This window comes from Mastigoproctus giganteus, chromosome 6, assembly GCF_048544385.1.
Source record: "Mastigoproctus giganteus isolate SK-2022 chromosome 6, ASM4854438v1, whole genome shotgun sequence".
Taxonomy (NCBI): domain Eukaryota; kingdom Metazoa; phylum Arthropoda; class Arachnida; order Uropygi; family Thelyphonidae; genus Mastigoproctus; species Mastigoproctus giganteus.
The window spans coordinates 234978346-235002890 of record NC_143580.1 but is presented as its reverse complement, the minus strand read 5'-3'; the positions used below and the strand labels follow the sequence as shown (position 1 = coordinate 235002890).

Below are 24545 nucleotides of genomic sequence, written 5' to 3'. Positions count from 1 at the left end.
ACTTTAGATGCAAGCAAAATAATAAAATGAACCTGGGACAAAATTACAAAGAACATGGTGTTTGCAATAAATTCTGTCATTATTTTATTGATCATTTTGAAGGATTTCAAGAATCAGCAGAGACCATACCAAATGAAATAACTAATTGCAGCTTGAGATCTCTACAACTAATGTCACTGATCTGCTTCAAACACAAAATGGAGAACTCACAAATCAAGACCTCCTTGAAATGGTAAAACGTGAAGCTGAGGGGAAAAAAAAAAAGTTTTAACAGATGAAACTCCTGTTCATTCCTTTACACTCAAGGGGCTTGACAAAGCTTTTCAACACAGAAAAAGCAATTGAGATTTTCAAGTCACAAGATTCAAATTTCAAGGGCACTAGAAAAGTTGCTATAGATTTAAAAAAATGCTATAGTGAAATTTCTAAAGAAAAGAGAAGACTGTCTTGTAAATGACCCTTGAAGCATTTCTGAAGAAGGAAGCGACTCCTCGTACTACAAACAAACCTAGTGTCGAGCCAACAATGAGTGAAGAACCATCAACGAGTGTGCGTTTAGTCGATGATGATGAAGAATAAACTTTCTTTAACATTTGTATGACATATGTTAAAGAAAGCAATTTCTTTAACATAAAGTATAAAGTAATTTCTTTATTATTATAATTTGTTTGATTTTAAAGGCTATGTTTTCATATCTTTGGATAGATAAATCATTGTTTAAGCATAAACTATTGTTTTGTTGACCTTTATTTAACATTACTGTTGTCAAATTTCACTCTTGGGAACTCAACCTGTTTTTAACATTACGGATATGGGAAAAAAATTCCCACTTTACGAGTTTGCTTACGAGCTAGGAACGAATTAACTCGTAAAGTCGGGAACTACCTGTATTTATATTTGTGTCCAAATGTTTTTAGTTCATTTTTTACAGTTTTGGATACTTCAATGGCCAGGAATGTGTTTGTTTACTAGATGTCATAGTGTAGGGGCTGCTACAGTCACTCAACTCAAGCCTTTGCTGGATTGAGAGAGATATTTAAACACTATGACCTTCACAGGCTGGAGTATCTTGTAGCTTTCCCCTGAACAGGTGAAGTCATCATCATCTATCATCGTTCTGCTATTCCACGGGTTGACGTATGATGCCTCGCCACCATGCCCTGTCCGTGTACTTCTCTCCGTCGTTGATTTCACTCCAATTTCCTCCTCTCTTAATGACATCAGTCTTTATCATGTCCTGCCATCTCATTCTTAATCTCCCCCCTTGGTCTTTTGTCCCTTAATTGTAAATCAAACATTCTTCTTCTTGGCAAACGCCTCTCGTTCATCCTCTTGACATGTCCAAACCATTTCAAACAGAACATTTCAATCCTATTCTGGAGTTTTTCAAATTGAATTCTCTCCCTAATCACGTCATTACTGATTTTGTCGCGTCTTGTCTTTCCAGCTATGCTCCTCACAAATCTCATTTCTTCCCCCTGAATTCTGCTTTCACCCTTTTTCCTTATAGTCCAAATTTCAGATGCATATGTCAGAATTGGTATGTAATAGGCCTGATATATAGTCTTCTTACACTTCAGTGGTATGTTCCTGTTCCAGATCAGATCTGTCTGCCTATAGAAATTCCCACCCGCTTGTATCCTTCTATTTATTTCTTCGTCTATTACTCCAGTCTTGTTAATGTGCTTCCTAGATACTTGAAGTTGTTAACCATTTTTAGTCGTTTCCCTTCAATTGTAATGTATCCGTCAAGCTCGTCACTCCTCTTTAGAACCATTACTTCACTCTTCTCCTGACTGAAAATCAGCCCAAATTCATTGGTCATACTAGCCCATATATCAACTTGCCATTGCACTTGTTCCCTGCTCTCTCTCCCCCCATATGCAGAGGTCATCTGCGAAGAGCATGACTTTCATCTGGTCCTGTCCAAGTTGTTCCGCCACTCTACATTGCACATCATTCATGACAGCTATGAACAGCAGTGGTGACAGGATACCTCCTTGCTTCAAACCTGATGTTATTTCGAAGCTCTCTGTCAATCCCACCACTGTTCTTACTTTGCTCACTGTATTGGTGCACATATTCTCAATTCTCTCCACAAGATGTTCCTCTATCTCCAAGTTTCTCAAAACCTCCCACACTTTCTCTCTCTTTACGGCATCAAACACTTTCTTCATATCCAAAAATGCCATCCATAATTCTTTATTGTGTTCATACCTGATGCAGAAAATTAGATACACCGTCGACCTGGCAGGTCTAAAGCAGTACTGTTCCTCGGCCATCCTATTTTCAGTAGTTCCTCTTATCTTCCGCTCTAACACTCTCATACAGCTTACTCACATGTGATGTCAGTGTGATAACTGGAACACTTTTTTTCTGTTCCCTTTCTTGAACAACGGGATGATCAAACCTTCTTTCCAGTGTCCTTCGGCACCTATATCTCATTCCAGATCTTACGGAACAGTCTGTATGTCAATGCTGTCTCTGCCTCGTCTGTAGCCTTCAGCATTTCTCCATTTATCTCATCCATACCAGCAGACTTACCTGTCTTTATGTATTGCCATGCCTGCACTACATCAATTCCAAGTCAAGACAATTCCAATTTGTCTGCTCTCTCTCTCTCTCTGTCTGTCTGTCTCTCTCTCTCTCTCTCTCTCTCTCTCTCTCTCTCTCTCTCTCTCTCTCTCTCTCTCTCTCTCTCTCTCCCCGTATCTTGGCTTTCATCCCCTCTTTTATGATCAACCTGCCTTTATTCCTTTTGCTGGCTGTCCTGCACGTTCAACAGATTTTCAAAATACTTCTTCCATGTTCCTCATCTCTTCGTCCTTGGCTATTAGGTTCTCATTCTCACCCATCAAGTATTTGCTCTGTTCACCATTCTCTTCTCCTTTTCCTCACCATACCATACAGCATCTTTTTATTACCGTCAATATCTTGTCATAAAGTTTCACTCCATTCTTTCAACCACAGTTTTCTTTCCTCGTTAGCTATCCTCTTGGCTTCTCTCTCTCTTCACGGTTTCATATCTCTCTTTATTCTCGTCATTTCTGTTCTGAAAGTAGGTCCCGAATGCATTATTCTTGATTTTCACAGTCTCTCTCATCCTATCATTCCACCATGAGGTTTCTTTCCACCTCCTTCTACAAACCTGCTCTGTTAGTCCTACTACAGTCTTTGAATGCTTCCCATTCTGATTCCACACTGTTCGTCTTAGGTACAACCTTCCTGAATTCTTCTCTGAACATCGCCCCTTTTTCCTCTTCTTTCAACTTCCACACCCGTAGTTTTCTCTCTCTCTTGTTATTTTGATCCTCTTCAATTTAGGGAATCTTAAAACTCCAACAACTAACCTGTGATCACTACCCAAGGAGACACTAGGAATGACCTTGATGTCCACTAGTCTTCTGTGTCACTCTTTATCCACGAGTATATAGTCAAGAAGGGATTCCAACCATATCTTGTCACTTTGTGACTCTTTCTCTTCTTGAACCAGGTGTTTCCTATGACCAAGCTGTTCCGTAAACAGAAATCCAATAGCCTGTCACCACCATCATCATTCCTAGGTCCCCAGCCATGCGGACCCATAACGTATTCTAGTCCTTGTCTCTCCACTCTGACTTTTGCGTTCAGGTCACTCATGATAACTGTATCTCCACCTGTGATGTTCTCTTCGAGCTTGTCCTCAAACTACAGCTTCTCCATTTCTTCGCAACCGGTTTGCGGTGCCGTAACATTGTACTATCTTCAATGTTTCACTGTCATTCATTTGCAGTTTAATTGACATGAGTCTGTCGCTGATAGTGTTCACCTCCATTAGCCTTTCCTTAATCCTGTGATCTGTAATGATGGCCACACCCTTTCTCGCTACATCACCCCCCCCCAGACCAATATAGGTAATAGCCTCCTCATAACTCTCTACACCCATTTCCTTTCCATTTTGATTCACTCAATCCAAGTATGCTTATTTTTCTGTCCTTTAAGATGTTCACACACTCCTAAATTTTTCCTGACAATGTCATAATATTGAGTGTGGCTAGTTTAACATACATCATCATCAGCTGATCTTGTTGGTTGCAGATACCACCACGTCCATAAAGGCAATAAATTTAAGCTGCCAATCTTCCAAACCTGTCGCAGCCATGTAGATGTGGTAGCTCTTATTCAATGGTGAAGCTTCCTCGTGATATCGCAATTTGACTGAACAAGCAGGTGACACTGCTGTAGTTCTTTTATATCATGGATAAATCCAAATGGCTAACTCAGTAGAATTATGGTGACCTTGAAATTTACAAAAATTAATAATTCAGCAACAAGTGAGTATTTTTAAATAAAATTTGGTATCCTGAAAACTTCTACAGCAAAGCTATCAGGTAGCACAACTATTCTGCTAAGAGGTCCCAGTGACTGATCATAGTTCCTTAAAAATTTATCGACCTTGAAATTTCCTGTTTTCCTATATTCAAGAATAATAATGGTAGCCATTTTGAAAAATGTTCACAGTCGGAAAATGAAACCACCCTTAGGTCCCAAATCGTAACCAAAAAAAAAAAAAAAAAAACTATCACTCACCAACACTTATTTTATCTAAAATATAACTTTTTTTTGAGCAACACTCCCTAAAACCTTCTTTATTAATTTTATTAACGCACTAATTTAGCTAGCATACAGCTGATACCACCAGTGCCACAAGAGGTGAAGTATCACTAGCCAACTTTTTTTTTCTCTTCTTCTTCTCAGTATTTCCATTTATTGTTGAAATATGATAAAAAAACTTCCAACCTTCCATCAGATGGACTTCATTTTTAAATTCATCATTTCAGCTTTTGTCAACCGTAAGCCAATAAAGGAGTAATTTTCTCAGTCTAAGACAATTATGCATTAACTCTTTGTTCATTGGCAGTTTTCTCAATTTTGAAATTTCTTCTATTCATTCTAAGCACCTCATTTTGTGATATGTGTAAGCTTGAAAGGAGATATACCATCTCACTGATTTTTTAGAGTTTTCCTCTTCCTCTACACTTCATATATGAGCAGAGTTTATTTTATTTCTTAAAAACTGGTGTCAAACTAAGTTATTTAAATCACTTTATGGGGACATGTTCAGACACAGAAATGTACTATTTTGGTTGACAATTTCAGGCTTATTTCTTTATTTCCAATTTGGTAGGTATTGGCAAGAAAATCACACGTCTCTTAAAAGTACTCCCGACTCTGTGAAGAGCATTTATAATTTAAACTGAAGTCAAAAAAATCTGTAAAAGTTTTCTTTAAAGACCAACTTCAAACATAAGGAAAATGAAATGGGTACATGAAAATATAAATATAAAATGTATGGATGATATAAAACAAATAAAGAAGTATACAAAACTAAAAAGAATACCTTCATCATCATCCACTCCTTCACTAATTGCTTCTACCTCTCTCTGCTGGCAGTAGGTTCCTATAAAAATAAATCAATAAATAAATAACTATAAAGTATAAATTTTAAATAAAATAAATAATTAACCTTCATAGAGACTACCTTAAATTGCTTAGAATCTTTATTTTTGGGGTGAAAGGCCGTAAAGTAATGAAACAGATTTTGGTGTTGCTTTTGCAGGGAAATTTGGGGATGTGTTTTGAGAGGGTCACTGTGTATTAGAAATATTTAAGAAAGAATTACATTAATGTGTTGTTAGCTATTGGAAATCAGTGATTATTTTTTTTAGAACAAAGAATTATTAAATTTTGGGTGAGGATGCAAAAATCTGCTAGTGATGATGAATGAAGTGAATATCCAACAAATCATAAAATGTGAAGATGATTTTTGTGTTTGATATTAAGTTTTTTGGTAAAAAAAAAAAAAAAAAACAATTAGGCTCATTTTGGTGGAACACTGGAGCATGGTACTCCTTCTACGACAGTTGACTGGTTTACATGTACTTTGTATCCAAGTGAACTGACTACACTTGTGTGTTTATGGATTGATTTTAATTTTGCATGAAAAACCTAGAATAGCTCATTATGGAAATTCTACTCTGTGGCTAAAACTGGCGAACTACAGTTCCAACTGAAGAGGCTTTTAACCTGATAGCTGTGGTGGGTAACTTAACACGTGCTTCTGAAAAATAACAATTACGAAATAACTGTTAATTATTGATTAAAAATCTAAAAATTTTTTCTACCATCCTAAATATAAGGATATTTTTACTACAATAGTTTCTGAAGTAATTTTTGTATGGCTTTCACAGAATAACTGTGGTGCATGAGAACCGGTGAAGTATCACACCATGGCTTTAAGCTACTGTAAAAAGTTCTAACCTGATGCTGATACCACGAAGTTTCAAATCATGTTTTATGATGTTATTTTGTTTTATGAAGTTTTCTGAGCAGTGCAGACAATCTGCAAGAGTAGCTCATAGTGTCTTGTCAATGATATACAGGAATTTTTCTAGCAGGGATAAGAAGGTGATTATCCCCTTGTATAAGGCAATGGTCAGGCCACATCTTGAGTACTGTATACAAGCCTGGAGGCCTCATTTTAAGAAGTATGTAGAGCTGCTGGAATGAGTACAGAGAAGGGCAACAAGATTAGTGAATGGAACAAAAGGTTACTCTTACACAGAAAGGCTTAACTTTTGCAAATTACAGTGCCTGGAGACTAGGCACCAGCAAGGTGATCTGATTGAGGTGAATAAGGCCTTGGGTTGAGCAAGCTCAATGCTGATGGGATTCTTCCTCTTGCCCAGATTAATCGCCCGAGGGAACATAAATTTAAATTGAGGGAAGACAGTTGTAGAATAGATGTGTGGAAATTTTCCTTTAGCCAGTGAGCGGTTGATTGCCGGAACAAACTTCTTTATTCTGTCGTAGAAGTTGACAGCGTAAATAAATTCAAGGAAGAACTAGACAAACATTTGGAGTGAATGGATGGGTGAAATGGGAAGGGGTTTTTTTTTTTTTTTTTGGCTGATGCTGTATAAGCTTGCTTTCTTGCATCATATGCCTCTACTAATGCTAATAATAACGATCATCATTATTATCTTTAAAAAGAACCTATCAGGAAAAGCAAGTAACACTTGAACCACTGAACTCTAAACAAATGGTTTGTTCACAGTTCAAGATTACTTGCTTTTCCTCAACAACTAGTTCTATAAATATCTAAAATCTTAAAGAAGTTGTTCTTGAAAGATTTGTTATTGTTTTTAACATATAAAACAGATGAAATACTTGTACTGTTTTCATGCAATAAAGATGAGAAAACAAAAAGGGATATTTTCTCAAGATGTTTTACTACTCTGCAGGTAGCAACATGATTAATTTTAAAATCTTGTGCAAGCATTTCATAGCAAGCCAAATTAAAATAAATCATAAATAAATCATAAATCATAATCAGCCATTGTTTCCAGACATCTTGGCCACCCTGATCACCGGGACTCAACTACATGTGACTTCTGGTTGTGGGGTTTTTTTGAAGAACCAGGTGTATCGGGAAGGATGTCAGACTCTGGCAGATCTGAAGGACAGCATTAGACATCATGTGCTGGCTATTCCAGTTAACATGTTACGTTCTGCTGTAGAAAATGCTATTCTTTGAATGGAAACTGTTGTTGACCAAAATGGAGGGCACATTGAACAACTGTAGCACTGTTCAAGTGATTTGTATTGCCACAGCACTGTATAGTGACAAATTTTGTAACTAATTTTTTTTTTTCCCCAATAAATGGCAAGTGCATTCTTTATTGTACCTATTGTCCAAATTTCTCTTCAGTACGAGCTTTAGAACTCACTCCAGAGCCCTCTACATAGGGATACTTTAATTTTAGCAACCCTGTATATATATATATATATATATGAACAATGTGTTTTGTATCATAAACATAGTGTCTGTAAAGATGGAAATGAGAAGTACATAAAGTGCCTGAACTAAGAGAGGTTTAAAGGAAAGTAGAAACTGGAAGTAAAGAAGTGGTAAAAAAGTGAAGAATTTAAAAAACCTAGTGCAAAAATGAAATGGGACTAAGGAAGCAAACAATATAAAAAATAATCTGTATAAATAAATAACACTGTATTCAGATATGGGAGGGCAATTTTTGCATCCCTTTATAAATGGATGGCAAATATGCAAAATCTGAATAGCGAAAATGAAAAAAAAAAAAAAAAACACGATACATGGCTGGGCCATCAGGGGACTACTCCTGACCATGTATCAGGCATTTCCAAACTTGTCTATAATATAAGAAAAAAGGGGGAAAAATATGCAACCTTTATCTTAATACTATCAGACAAGGTAGTCCCTACACAGTGTAAAAATTACGTTAATAATGTACACTTGGTCGTCGACTTACGACCTATGCGACTTACGACCGGCCACACTTACGACCACAAAAAAAAAAAATAATAAATAAATAAATAAATAATAAATCATAGTTACATGTATCACAAAAATAGTAAAAAATCCATTATTTAAACAATATAACAATTGATTAATTTTAAACTAAACTAATTATAACATTATGTATGTCATAGTACACTGCAAAAATTCAAAATGAATGTTTATGCAATCTTCAGAATCAGTCACGTTGGGATAATTATAAGTACCTCCCTAATCGACATGCCCTACCCCCACTCTCCTAAAACATGCTATGCTACTTAAGTTAAAAATAAATTTTATATGTACAGTATTGCCTGGCGATATTTGTAGGCAATAAATTGTTTATGCGATAAACTGACGCTGCGGTAAACTGCTAGCGATTAATTGCTGGCGGTAAATTGCGAGCAATAAAATTTCTTAGACTCCTCTGTCACATACACTCAGTCGCTTTCAAGCATCTGTTGTGTGTGGTGTATTAATTCAAATTCTATTGAAATACTGTATCCATAAAATGTTTAGTAAAAGGAAAATGCCTTCATCTACATATACGCCAGCTAAGAAGTTAAGGAAAACTATTGATTTAGAGCGTAAAATGAAAGTTATCCAGCAGTATGAAGGTGGAAAGAAAGTGAATACGATAGCCCGTGACTTGAAGTTATCACATTCCACGGTATCGACGATACTTAAGGACAAAGAAAGAATTCGGGAAGCTGTGAAAGGTTCTGCACCTATTAAGTGTACAATTTTAACCAAACAACGACAGGGACCCATCCATGAAATGGAGAAATTGTTGTTTATATGGATGGAAGATTTAATACAAAAAAATACACCCATGAGCCTTCACACAGTGCAAGCGAAGGCTAGAAGTTTGTTTCAGAGTTTAAAATCACGCGCCGGATACGATTACGCACAAGATTTTCAGGCTAGTACTGGGTGGTTTAAGCATTTTAAAAAAAGATTTGCTTTGCATAATGTACATGTCACAGGAGAAGCAGGAAGTGCAGATGAAGATGGAGCCAAAAAATTCGTTGATAGTTTCGACTCTTTAATCAAAGAAGAAGGTTATCTACTGGAACAAATATTCAACGTAGATGAAACCGGCTTGCAATGGAAACGCATGCCTAATCGTACGTACATACACCAAGAAGCAAAAAGGATGCCAGGATTCAAAGCTTTTAAGGATTGATTAACTTTGTTGCTTGGTGGGAAGTCCACGGGTTTTAAGCTGAAGCCTTTTCTCATTTATCATTCAGAAAACCCTCGTGCATTTAAGCACATCAACAAGCACACACTGCCCATTTACTACCGTTCAAACCGTAAAGCTTGGATGACTCAAGCACTGTTCAAAGACTGGTTCATGAACTGCTTCATTCCCCAAGCTTGTGAATATTGTGCGGAGATAGGTATCCCTTTCAAGATTTTATTGGTTATAGACAATGCTCCTGGCCGCTCCCCTCATCTGGATGACCTTCATCATGATGTTAGAGTGGTTTTTATGCCACCTAACACAACCGCTCTTATTCAACCCATGGATCAGGGTGCTATTTCAGCATTCAAGGCTCACTATCTCAGAACGACATTCGCACAAGCCATCGATGCGATAGATTCTGATGCTGATTTATCTTTGCGAGACTTTTGGAAGCAGTACAACATTCTTCAGTGTGTCAAGAATATTTCGACCGCATGGGAATGTGTATCAAAGAATTGTATGTCGGGAATTTGGAAAAAGTGTCTAAAATGTTATGCGAATACTACATTTGAAGGATCTGAAAAAGGAGAGGAGCTGGAAGTGATTACAGAAAAAATAGTTAAACTTGCAAAAAATCTTAAATTAGAATGTGAAATAGAAGACGTAGAGGAGTTGCTAGCCTGTGAGACAAAAGAACATTCGGATGAAGAGTTGATTGAATTGGAAGCACAGAGAGTGGCACAAGAAAAAGCGAGGGAGGAAGAAGAGAAAGAAGAAGAGAAGCCAGAAAAGAAATTCACTGCAAAGGGTTTATCAGATTCTTTTTCGCAACTAAATAAAGCTCTCGCCAGTTTCGAAGCAATGGACGCTAATGTCGAACGATTTACAAAGGTTGAACGTATCATTCAAGACGCTGTGCGTTGCTATCATGAGATATATGAAGAAAAAAAGAAACAAACTGTTCAAACAAAACTCAGCATGTTCCTCATCAAGAAAACATCTCCTACCTCAACTCAAGAAAATGACCCTGATGATCCACAACCCAGCACAAGCAAAGATTAAAAATTTGATTTTGTAAATTTCATTTGTATTAATTTTTACATTAATTTTAGATTGTATTTTTGTGTTTACAGTACATTATGTACAGTATTATTTTTCAAATTATGACAATACTGTATATGTAATTATAGATAGTAGTTTTGTATTTTTTATAAACAGTATGAATACTAAACCAATTAAAATGTACAGAGCGTTTGAATTTAACCTCCTAGAGAGAGACCTTTTATCTTTTAAAGATAAAAACATTACTGTATTTAAAATGAAAAATAAAAGATGATAAAAATTTAAAAGATTATAAAAACAAATTATAAAAAGATTAGAAAGGTTAAAAAATACTGTTAATAAATATATGGCCGACATACGACCAGATCGACTTACGACCTGTCAGTCAGAACAGAAGTCGGTCGTAAGTCGACAACCAACTGTAATGTAAAAAATAATAGAAATATACAAAGTGTGTACAATGCTGTAAGGGCAAAAGTTAGTTTAACATGGTTAAAAAATTATGTTAAATTTAATACAAATATACATAAGTGTAATTTGATCAAAAAAGTGTAGCCAAGCAAATGGTATAGAGAATGGTAAAATTCTTAAGGATGGAGAGAAGGGGAGAAAAAGATGGTCAAAAGAAGGCAAAAATAGTGATAGGATGCAGGATAGTAGATGTAACATGAGGGTGATACGAACTGTCCCACTATCCTACATCCTTCACTATTTTTGCCTTCTTTTGACCATCCTGTAACATGTAGCACTGTAAAATCCTGTGGTGTTGAAACCAAAAATTAAAAATGTATTATCTTATGTTATATAAAACCACCCTTAGCAAAGGATTCACAGCTTTTAGCTAAACTAGTGCTCCCATAGTCAGTGGCAGATCTTAACAGAAAATGTGCATTATCTCGAAAACTGTTTATTTGCGGCCCGATGTTCACTGGGACTTTTTTTTTGTTTATTTTAGTTTATACTTTTCACTTTTAAATTATTGACCATCATTTTTGAAACACCCTGTATATATATATATATATATATATATATATATATTAATATAAAATATATTTATTTATTTATTTATTTAAAACAGATAAAATTACTAGTCAGATACACAGTAACAGATACACTTGGTTATCATTTTTTTCTAGGTTGGTTATTTTTGCCAGTCTGCCATTAATTTCATATAACGTAATTTCAGATAACTTATTATTAAATGAACTTATATCAACTCGAATTTCAACTTAACTTATGATTTATACTATATTTAGTATAACATAAATATGGTTAGGCTGGCGTATAACTAGCAGAAACAGATAGTTTGGTCGTTATTAATGGCATATATTGAGAGGTTTTAGCCCTGTGATGATGTGCCTTTCAATGTAGGCCTTATTCAATAATAACTGGTAAAATTTGGTATTTTCGATTTTGTATTTTATAAATATGGAATTATTATGATTATTATTAGCTTTGCTTTATATAGAGGCTGATAGGGTCCATTGTATGTTGCAGATATTCACCGCCAATTTTGTTTTTGAATTTTAATCTGTCATGATAGGTACCATTTTATGCTATATCTATTGAATTTGTATACATATATATATATATTTTTTTTTTGTATCATCAGTAAATTAGCAGGAATATATGTACATGTGTATGTCTGAAATTTCACATATTGCTCAGCCTCTTTTAAATTGTAAAATGGAAGGCAGTAACAGATTCATGTCTAATTTTTTTCTTTTACTTTCATCACAATTAATTTTTTCTAAAGTGAAAGGTGTAAAAAAACTGAATTTTTAAAAATATTTAATGTTTTATTATTACAATTTAAAACATCGCATACAACAAGAATTGCAATCTATTAAAAACAGATGAATACTGATAATGTTCAAGCAGAATTAAATAAACACAAAACATCATAGTGTTTACTACAAGTTGGGTGTCATGACCACTGGCATAAGAATTGCTGGATTCTGATCCACACCTCTCCAAATAAATGACACATGATGAATCAGAAACACCCTCCTGAGAAAAGTCTAAGATGGTTTAACAAATTTTGAATCAAAGACAAAAAAAAAAAAAACAGCAAAGAACTGAAATCTACAACATTCCAGAGCTTGAGAAACAACACACAGCAACAATTCTTTTCTAATTCATGTTTGTTTGTGTTCTAAAGAGATCCAGACTGCAGTAAGATTAGTGATATAATGATCTGAGAAATGAATATCAAAAAATCTAATATCTAATAAAAGGTGTAATGCACCCTCTATCCCAGGAGCTTAGAATATCTAAGCTCCTGGGATAGAGGGTGCATTACACCTTTAGGATTACCACCGAGATCATCACTAGACAGTGGTCTAATTCCTTTGGACTGGAAAAGTGCAAATGCCTCACTCATTCATAACGGAGAGACTAAGTTGAAACTGAGTAACTACAGACCAGTGAGTTTGGATTCTGTGGTGGGTAAGATAATGGAATTGGTGAGCAGATGGGCTGATTCTTATATGTTCAATATCATCTTGTCTTTCACCAAAGAAACTATGAAGTACTTAGTCACTGTTTCAAAAATGTTCCTTGCTCTGGACTTCAAATCCATGGGTGTACTTCTGTTTACAACATCATAAACCCCATTACTGATTCTTTATCTCTGCTTGAGAAAATACCTTTCACTATACCCTGCCTGAATTCTCATCATAAAATTTACTTCTTACTGCCTGTCCCTCATACTCAAAATTTAGTTGCTAGTCCTCTGTTCTGTTTCTTTCAGATAATGAAATTATCACCACATTACTGATTAAATGCATAACCCAGCTAGGTATAAGAAATTGCTTTTTAATCTGTTTCATTTATTCTAATTTTGTAGGGATTTTAATTTGCGATTTTCAGTAATTCTCAGCTTTCTCAAAGTTAGGGTTTGCATGCCCTATGGGTGAAAAGCATATAAAAAAATAAATAAACAGTGTGCACAATATTATTAAATTCAATAGCCAAATGGTCATACATATTCAGCCGATTGATATTAAAATCTCCAATAAGTATTATCTTTTTATTTATGATCACTTCCAAATAAGTTACCAACAATAATAAAATACAAACAATATATATACATATATATATTTTTTATATATATACAGTATATATATAAAATATTTTGTATAATATTGAAGATAATAATATAGAAGGTAATTCAAGCAGACAATACCAAGCTGGATTTAAAGAAACGCAAGGGATATAAATATTTATATATAAAAAAAAAATATATATATATAAACAGTGAAACTTCTTCCCTTTAACGGACAGCCATGGGGAACAAAAATTTGTCCGTTAGAGATAAGTGTCCGCTAACAAGTCTGAGGGAGAAAAAAAAAAAAAGAAAGAAAGAAAAATCGTTAAACGTTTAATGTAAAATTAAATTAAAATATATACAGATTTTGAACAATATTTTTGTAAATAATATACAATTACATACACAAGAGATAAAGAAAAATCGTTAAACGTTTAATGTAAAATTAAATTAAATTAAATTATATACATACAATTGTGCTATGCATATTATGACTTTATCTTAAGAAAAATACATACAGTAATCACTTATTTTCTTCTGCACCTTCTTCCGGCTGATAATTTTGTTTTCAACATTTGTTTGGAGTGAAGAAACCATCGAAAGTCCTTCAGTATCATCTTCAGCAGCGAAAAACATTTTTAAACGCTTGATTTGTAAGAGCGCTTCTTCTATTTTCATTAGTGGTTCGTTGTTAATATGTTCTTCGACAGAATGACCTCCTTCCATTTCTTCATCCTCATGAGGACCATCTTCTGTAGTGAGGTTCGAGTCTATATCTTTGTAGCCAGGGTCACTTGTAGCGGAAGTATCGTACATTATCAATAGATGTTGAAGTTTTTGTTCTTCTTGGTGCTCCACATTGCTGTTCACAACTTCAATTTTTGCATTTGAGAAGCCAGACTTTACAAAACAGTTCACGACAGTTTGTTTTCTAATTGCGTTTACTGAAGAGGAAATCCACTGAATCGCATCTAGGATGCTGAGTTTCTTTGCAAGGTCACTCGCACATGTTACATCATTCATGTTTGCAATGAGATGTCTTAAAACACGTTTTCTGTAGTGAAGTTTAAAATTTTTTATTATCCCTTGATCCAAAGGCTGACACTCTGCAGATGTGTTTGGTGGCAGAAAAACGATTTGAATGTTGGACAATTCAATGTGTGGGTGAGATGCAGCATTATCCATGAAAAGAATAATTTTTCTGTTTTGACGAATCATGTTTTGGTTAAAGTGACAACCATTTGCTCATGATATCTCGTGTCATCCACGCTTTTTTATTAGACTTCCAGTCAACATTCAAAAGATTCAACTTTATGCCCTTGAAACAACAAGGATTTTGGTTTTCCTATAACAAGAGGTTGCTCAAAGTCTCCCAGCATATTTGTACACAATAATACAGTCAAGCGTTCCTTAGAAATTTTTCCGCCCTGGAAAACCACTCATATATAACATTGTCAATTTGAAGTCCAACAGTTTTCGGGAATGATTTTGGAACCTGATCATTTATGTGTTGCCAAAATTGTTTGAGCAGTTCATTTTTTTTCTTTAGGATGTCGCTTACCTGCGTCTTCCTGATTTTGAATTTTGCAGCGATACTGTGAACACTATTTTTTTGCCAATCATACGCATTAATGAGTTCGACTTTATCTTTTAAAGTTAAATGTTTACGAGAAGACACCGTGCACTTCACAGGACACTGAACAAAACTGAAAACTCAAACTCAAAAGACAAAAGGTTGACAAAATTCCCCCCCCATGCACACACCGAATTCATCAGAAGTTTTACACGTGCCTTAAAATTCTTGAAAAAGGGTTTAGAACCGCAACGTAAACCTTGATAAAATTCAGAGAATCGGAAATAGAAAATAAACACGACTGAGGCAATACGTGGAAGAAACGTTCCTAGAAAAAGGGCGTGAGCTCACGCGCTGTCCGTTATTGGGAGATCAAATTAAGTGCTAATCTAAACGAAACAGTGCAGATTGCCTTCCGCATCCGTTACAGAGAATGTCCGCTAGACGGAAGCTGAAAACACGTTAAAACCAACAGAGGAGAGTAGGGGAATTTGAAAATGTCCGTTGTAGAGAGATGTCCGTTAAAGAGAGGTGTCTGTTAGGAGAAGTTTCACTGTATATATATATACATAAAACTTATCGCTGTCTACCCACAATCTAGATGACTTCAACTGGGGCCAACCACCCAGACTGAAGGCAAAAAACAACAAGGAGTTCTCTGTTTCTGTAATGATCAATATCTGATAAGATATATAATTAAAAATAAGAATAAATGTAAAGTATAAGGCATATCTACCGTATCCAGGACATAATGTAACAACTAGTCGTTATGAAATAATAATCCCTCTAGTGAGTATATATGTGGTGACACCTATGTGATGGATATGGTAAAAATAAATAATTAATTAATTAATTAAAGTTAAGTTAACGCAAAGAGAAACATGCAGATAGTAAGAAGAATAAAAACTAATAGAGTAGAAATAATAGACCCTGAACTCCATAAAGGCAAAAATATAGTGGTACAAATAAGAAATAGTTTCTCCTACATCCTCGGATTACCCTAATAATTTCGGAGAAATAAGAACAAAGAGTGCAGGACAGCTTAAAGACAATACAAGATATAAGTTGTAGCTCAGGTATGTCCGGGATCGCAAACCCGTTCCTACAGTAGGAGCCTGAGCTGGATTTGCATGTCACCTCAGCGTGAACTTAAGTATATACAGTGTGATTATAAAATAAGATAAGATAAGATAAAATAACATAAAATAAAATAAATTATACACTATAATTTGCAGGCTGTTGGATACAAGTTTTCTAAGCCGTAAGACAACAAGAAAGCAAAGTGTATCCTATGTACATAATATACATGGCTCTAAATCCGTAATTATATTGAAGCGATGGGTTCAGAAAATAAATTTTTGAAATAAATTATATTTATTGCCTTCCTGAGGTGATATTTCAGGTAAGCGATAGGGAAATTATTATTATTTATCAACTTATTGTACAATGCTATTATGTTTGCTGCACAGGTTGTGTTTTTATTGCAAATAGAAGCAATCCTCAGGCATTGGGATAAAATGATATTAGCATGCACTGATTTCAATATATTAGATCTCCAGTTTGTAAGGCCGACTACATTAAAATTAAATGCATCTCTTTTATTATATACATTCACATCTATATTATTATGGAATATTTCTATACGAAGATCCAGGTAATTTGCTCTAGAACTGTTCTGTATCAAAACTAAGTTTTTTTCAATACAAGTTCTGGATATAATTTGCTGTAATTCTCATTGAAATACAGATAATTAAATACACATAGATCATCTACTTATCTGAACATAAGTAGGTTATCTTGGAATGTTCTTTCTGTAGAATATAGATAGAGGTTTGTAATTATGCAGTATGCTGGACTTCCCATAGGGGTGCCATTCACTTTTAAGTATAACGAAGTTCCGTCATATACGTAATTCTTAAAAATACATAAATTTATTTGAGTATCCTAGTAGGTTAAATTAAACTTTACAGCATTTTTATGTTCCAAATATAGTTTTTGGAGAACATCTTTTAAATTGTCGAGATTGATACTAAAGGTTAAAGAGGTTATTTAAAGGAGTTCTAAGTTCCCGTGATGCTCTTTGAAACATGTGGGGATCTCAGGTGTGTGAGATTCCAAACCGAGGACTGGAATCTTAAATATACACATTCTCTCCCTGCATCATTGCCAACAGAAGACATTAACAAACGAAAGTAAACTCGTTATGACTTTTGGCCTACCCAGTTCAAATTTTAAAATCCTTTCCTTAATTAATTTATCAACTATTCATTAATGACAACCAAGGAGAAAAGTTGTGCACTCCTACTTCCTTGAGCTTATTTTAATTCTGATTTTCGATTCATTACCCCAACCTCAACTTATCTAATTTCCTATCCAAAGCATCAATTGCAGATCATACTAAGGTGAGTACCGCTAAATTAAGCATTGCTATTAAAATTGAGTCAAGTCAATTTGGTACCTTAAGAAATTTCTATAATTATTTGATAATACACATTATGGTCGTAATGCATAATTGCTCTAGCAACTGCCCATAAGACCACACACACACACTCACACACATATATATATATAAAATATCATTTAAAATGCAATATCTGGACTTTTAATGTTCATTAAGCAAAGTGGAAAACTCAAGGGAGCTCTCCTCTCTGCCTATGAAAATTTTGTTTTGTAATGAGTATAATCTACAGGTCACAATCATCGTTTTCAATCATAAATTGTATTTGTTTTGAAATTCTCATGCTGTGCATCTGTGTTGAAAGTGAGGCTGTAAAATTTTACTTAGTGTCGTTATATTTTGAAATTCGGGTTTGCTAGAATATCTTAAAGTACAAACAATTTTCTGCTTAGACTTCAATTCAAAAAATACTTTATGGTACATAAGGTACATTAACAGGGAACAATTATGGAGGAAACAATCAATAAAAATAATCGAAATTCATCGGTATGATTGCGCATGTAACTAGGAAGGAGTGGGGTATAAAATGCACTGAATCTATTTTATTAAGTTATTAATAATATTATACAAGGTGTCTCAAAAATATTGGTACAAACGTTTAGGGGAGGTAGGTAACATCTAAAGGAATGTGAATCACATAGGAACCCATAACCGGAAATGTCATGGGAAAGTAGTAGCAGAGGCACAAGAAGCAGAAATGACACAAGACAGTAATTAGTGGCAAACATTTATTTGACATAATATTAACAATGGAGTACGATCGATGCATTTCATGATGTTACAACAGATGCTCGAAGGTTCCACCATGAGACGCGATGCATGCGTGACACCGATGCAGCATGGATTGGCGGACATGGTCGAACACACCTGGAGTTTCTTTGACAGTAGCAGCAGTGCAGACGAGTCTCACCCTGAGATCCATTTCCGTCTCCCCAGGTGATTCATACACGACAGATATGAGGGCCCCCCCCACAGAAAGAAATCAAGGCTCGATAAATCAGGTGAGCGTGGGAGCCAGGCAACGGGTCCACCACAGCCAATCTATCGACGCCCAAAATGGCTGTTCAAATGGTCACAAACACACCTTCCATAATGGGCAGGCGCCCCGTCATGTTGAAACCAAATGTTGCGTCTCACATTTGCTGGAACATCGTCAAGTAACCCTGGTAGAACTTGTTCAAGAAAGATCCGATATTTAGTGGAGTTCATGCGGGATGGTAACAGGTATGGGCCGATTAAGCAGTCACCGACCATACCTGCCCACAAATTTCTTGCGAAGCAATGTTGCGCCGCATGGGGGTGCACACCATGTGGATTGTAGTGAGCCCACACATGAGCATTGTGCTGATTGAATAAGTCTTCCCGAGTGAAATAAGCCTCAGCCGTGAACAAAACATAGGCTGGAAAATTCAAGTCTTGAACACTTTCTTGGAGAAACCACTGTGCAAAAGTCACACGTGCAGGATGATCTTGAGGAGCAGTAACTGAACCCTTTGGAGATGAAAGGGGTGTAAGGAATCGTTGTGCCAGACATGCTGTATACGGCGAGACACTCCTAAGGCAGAGGCAATGGCACGTGTGCTGGTAATAGGATTATTCTGGAAGGCATTTAACACACTTTCTTCCATGGCAGGAGTTTGCGTCAAACGTGGACTGCCTGCACTACTCCTGTTATCTCTAAATGACCCATAATCGCACAAATTTTGATGCACACGTGCAAACAAACGGTGGTCTGGTAGATGTCTGTCTGTCTGGGAAGTGTTCTCCATAAATTTGTTCAGTAGCTCATCCATTGCCCTCTGCTAATCTATACACTAGGTGCATGTCTGCCAGCTCACAGTACGTATATCGATGCATGCTCTTTGTGTGGCGACTATCGACTTACGATGACGTTTCCGGTTATGGGTTCTTATGCAATTCACATTCCTTTAGATGTTACCTACCTCCCCTAAATGCTTGTATCAATATTTTTGAGACACCCTGTATATTTATATACAGGGTCATTGAAAAGGTGCCTGTGATTTCCTTTTAATTATCTTTGAAAATATTTGATCGATTGCTGTGATCTTAGCAGCAAACACTGTGGTAACTCACTAAGTTTTATTTGACACCTCAACAATAACCTTGGCTGCACCGTGAGTGTGCACAGAATGACTCCTACATGCACTGCCTCAGTCAGTGTCAGTAAGATGGACACCAAGAAGTCATTCAGTCAGTGTCAGTCTTGGCCACCAAGAAGTCCTGACCTGACACCATTAGACTTTTTCTTGTGGGGCTACCTAAAGAATGTCTACACAGAAGATTTGCAATCTGCACCATTTAAGAGAGAGGATCACAGCTGCAATAGTAACCGTCACGCCAGAAGTGATTGAGTGCACATGCACAGAGATCAACTACTGCTTGGATGTCTGCCGAGCAACGAATGGTGCTCATATTGACACATTCTAAGGTATGAAGTAAAACTTGAGATACTCCTGTAGATATTAACAAATAAATCAATTGATTGATTGATTTATATATTTGCGTTTTTATTTTATCATGAACTCATGGACACCTTTTTCGAGGTGCCTCCGTAGCCAGGTGGGCAGGAGCAGCAGTGCGTAGCACAGGCCTCTTGATTAGACCAGGGTTCGAGCCCATGATCCCCAAATATGGAGGATGCGGAAAGGTCAGGGAATGACCACTGCATATCCCCGGAGCAATACGGCCTTAGTTGCTAATGCTCCTAAAAACAAAAAATAACAATAACCTTTTTCGATGACCCTGTATATTATATTACATATATTATTATATTATATTAGTTATATAATTCAAATTATATCGACATGATATCAAATTATATCTAAATTTCTTTTAAATTTGATATAGTGATATTTCACGTAATTTGGAATCCGGTGCCAAAGGGGAGCCATTAAATTTCTTTTAAATTTGGACTTCAATTTCTAAATTATTTAGTAGTGTTTCTCCAACAGTACTTTATTCTTGTTTTATATGATAAATTCACTTCCACTCTACTGGTTTGCCCTGCTACTGGCACACATTTTATTTTTTATTTTTATTATTTAATTTTTTTTTCACCCTACATACATTTTATTTATATTTATATATACAGGTAGCCCTCGTTTTGATGGTCTGATTTGCGCTGATTCACAATAGCGCCGATCACTAACCACAACGCCATTTTTATTTTTATTTTTTTATTTTTGCAATTTTTTTATAAATTGAAAGTTTAAAATCGTCAGACAAAATTTATTGGCATCATATTGTGCTATGTATCGTGCACTGTTCATGCGATTTAGGACAATCTGAGCCAATCAGCAATTAGTGCATTCGTATCAGAGACAAGAAAGATTCCTGCCCTCAAAGTAATCACTTGTGGACGAGGGTAGTAAAGGTCCATGCAGTGAAGCATTCAGTTGGTTGTTTTTTTTATGCTATTTACACCTGTTGGAAGTTTATTATGCTAACATTTTTTTTATTAATTGTGCTATTAATAAATTAAATAAAAAGAATAGTGATACCGTGTGCAGTTTTTTCCAATTGTGTTATAAAGTTTTTAATTTAATAGAATAAAGACACGCTGTGTCTGGTAAAAGTAGTTAATTGAATCCTAGTGGAGGATAGAATCTGATGAAAGTCGCCCTAATGTGTGTAGGGCTATGAATATGCCTTCATCGACTATTACTACAACTATGAAGAATGCTAATAAAATAAAACAATCGATGCAAAGTAGTAGTAGGAAAATTTTTGGTGCCTGGAACCTAACCCTGTGATTTCCAATTGACTCCATTATATAAAGGGTTTCATTTGCACCTGTCCCCTCCAGGAACCTAACCCCCGCTTAAATCGAGGGCTACCTGTATATATATATATATATTTATATTATTAATTTTGCACTGAATCTATTTTATGACTATCTTCTTGAGAACTGTGAGCTGCAGTGTACATGTTTAGCTAGACTGTGCAGTGCAAAAGACAAATGTTAGGAAGATATTTGCAATTCAATGGGTAATATTGTGATGACAATTCATGATGGCCTATAGGTGCATGTCAAATGAAGCCTTGCAGGTCATAGCAGGATAGCTGCTACTGGATTGAACTTAGTATTTAAGTCAATATGCTTCTATTTGCAGCACATACAGCCATATACGAGCAGATATCAACTGAGATTATAATTAATAAATAAAAATAATAATAATAAAAAATAGCATCCACATCACATGCAGGGATATGAAAATGCTGCATAGTCTTCATTTTGCAGGGTCAGTATAATGAACATGAAGCCATATGATTTCAGTGGTAATGCCTCTTATTCACTCAACTCTACAACAGAATCCCTTTTCTTAACAAGCAATGCAGAAAAATATTTCACATCATAATCTCTGTAGTTGCATAATGTTTTCTCATGCTCATTTCAATGATGTTAATAGGCAGATGAGCCTAGATGTGGCAGTGCAGTACCAATTGGGTGACATACCCAATTGGTACTGCAAGATTTGATATTTTGCCAAATGGGTTGTATCACACTGAAGGTGGAGTAGAATGAAATAAAACACAGTGATAATTGCAAAGTACAACTTGAACTTCTCTGACCAGTGCAGGTGAGCTGCTAGGACAGTTCACAGTACTCTTACCAAGAAAGGCTTCAGTTCTGCAAATTGCAGCATCTGGAAACTAGGCACCCATGAGGAGATATGATTGAGATATTTAATGTTTTGAATGAATTGAATAAGCTATTTGCTGATGGCCTTCTTGCTCAGACAACACATGAGAACATAAACGAAGGATGGTTGCAAGACAGATGTGTGAAAATTTGCTTTTAACAAGAGTAAATTTATTCAAAACTACCCACTTTTTTCTTACTGCCATATGGTGGTGTAAAAGTGAGTAATTTTGAATAAATTTAAGAAAGGATTACAGAAACTGTTAGAGAGGATGTACAGATGAGGTGGGTAGGGTTTTTTTTTGTAATATTATAATAGCCACTAGGTAATGAAAGTGCTGATTTTGCATGCGATGCCAATTATACCTAAAAAATGATTAAGCCAATTGGAAGAACAAAGAAAATAATATAAAGGCAGGCAACCTTTAAAATATGGGGGAAGGGGGATATAAAGCTATATAAATTATGGGCAAAAAGTTTAGAAAGAATGGGAGACAAGAGATCAAAAATGTATAAATGAAGTGCAACAGGAAAAACACGATGATAGCTCAATGGTTCAATAGGCAAGCAAGCAAGCAAAGCTAGAAGAAAGAGGATTTACTGTAGTCAGGGCTAAAAGTCTAACAGGAAAGAGAAGCAGCATGAAGGAAAATAGAGAATGAAAGTTTGAGAGGTCAGAAGGATAGATTAAACTATTTTCTATCATAGTGACCCATACACCTACTGGTATGTTCATGTCACCATGACAGTATAAATCAATTTGGATGATGATATTAACATATACCATATACATAAAACTTTCATATGGCTGAAGAAAATGAAAATGTAAAAGATCATATACCTCTAAATTCTAATCCTCTCACTTGAAAAGTAACTAAACCATTTCCAAGCTCAATCACATGGACAAGACAATTTAGGTTGTCCGAAGCCAGAACAAAACAGTCTCCTTGAGATACATTACCCCAGCGACCAAGAGCTAAATCTCCATATAAGGAATGTTGAAGAGATCTGGTCAAATGTTCATAAAAGATGGAGTTTAAGTTGTTATCATCTGATCCTAGTAGAAAAGAACAATATGATTTCACTGGAATATTCATTTAATATATCTACAATTGCTAGATAAATCAAAATCTAATTTATTAAAGTATAACACACAAAACTTACAAAAAAAAATTACTATCAAAACAACCTGCATAGGACTATTTGATGTCATTAAGAATGATAAGTCATTTTTAATGATTGAAAAATAGTGAAATGATAAGATTTCGCTATTTTTATATTAGTCTATTATCACGGTACTATAAGAATCCTATAACTTTATACTTGAATGATAAGTCATTCAAGTATAAAGTATATTCAAGTATTCAAGTATATTACGCCTGCTAACAAGTTTCAGCAAAAGGGGAAATGCAATAACTATTTGATTCCACATATTCTAACATTATAAATTTTATTTCTTCAAATTTGCCAACAACTAAGAATATCAAAATCTAATAAAATCAAAATAAAAATTTATTGAAAAATTTGCAATCTTAACACTTAACAGCATTTTCAACTAACCTTATTTTATGAACTGAAACTTCAAAATATATACATATAATTATATTCTACAATTCAGATTACCCCTTCCTGCTATTAGTTAGACTTATTGAGATTTCACTATGTGAGAGATGGTCCCTGATTGATTAATAAATGAAATACATGAAATGTGTACCTCTACAAAGCCATCCCAAAGTCAAGTTCTTTTCCAACCTTTTCTTTCTTTTCTATGATTACAGTAGAAAATTCTTTGGCCAAGTAAAAATAATCTATTGTTCTGTGCCTACCAGTATTATTTAATGTATTGGTTTTGAACAGAAGCTTACTCATCCTAGGTGACTCAGGAAACTCTGCTATTTATTCTTATATGCAGAAACCAAAAACTGCTACAAAGAGTACATCTCCTTCATGGCAGTTGCTAGTAGCTGCTGTAGTTGGATGCCAACAACTAAGAATATCATCATTCTCAAACACTATGTTATGAGTGTATAGAACACTGCAGTAGTACAACTTAGTCGAGCTGATTAAAAGACTTTTCATTATTTTCTTTCTTACTACATTATTTCCTATTAGATCTTTAGCAACAGTCACAGTAAGTCCATTTGCTTTAACATTTGCTCAGCATCACTGGTCCAGCTCCTATATAAGAAGCTGCCTAC

General features: G+C 35.2%; 1 protein-coding gene across 3 annotated transcripts in view; it reads right to left on the bottom strand.

The window, feature by feature from the left end:
* pcx (pecanex) overlaps window positions 1-24545 on the bottom strand; it is a 743348-nt gene that overhangs the window by 181406 nt on the left and 537397 nt on the right. For all 3 annotated transcript variants that reach the window (XR_016547122.1, XM_090376780.1, XM_090376781.1), the window contains 2 exons: window positions 23189-23404; window positions 5381-5440 (listed from right to left, as the gene is read on the bottom strand). Coding sequence is in view for 2 of the 3 variants with exons in the window: in XM_090376780.1 (XP_090232906.1) it covers window positions 5381-5440; window positions 23189-23404 (276 nt within the window). In the remaining variant the exon portion in view is untranslated. The remainder of the gene's footprint in view (window positions 1-5380; window positions 5441-23188; window positions 23405-24545) is intronic.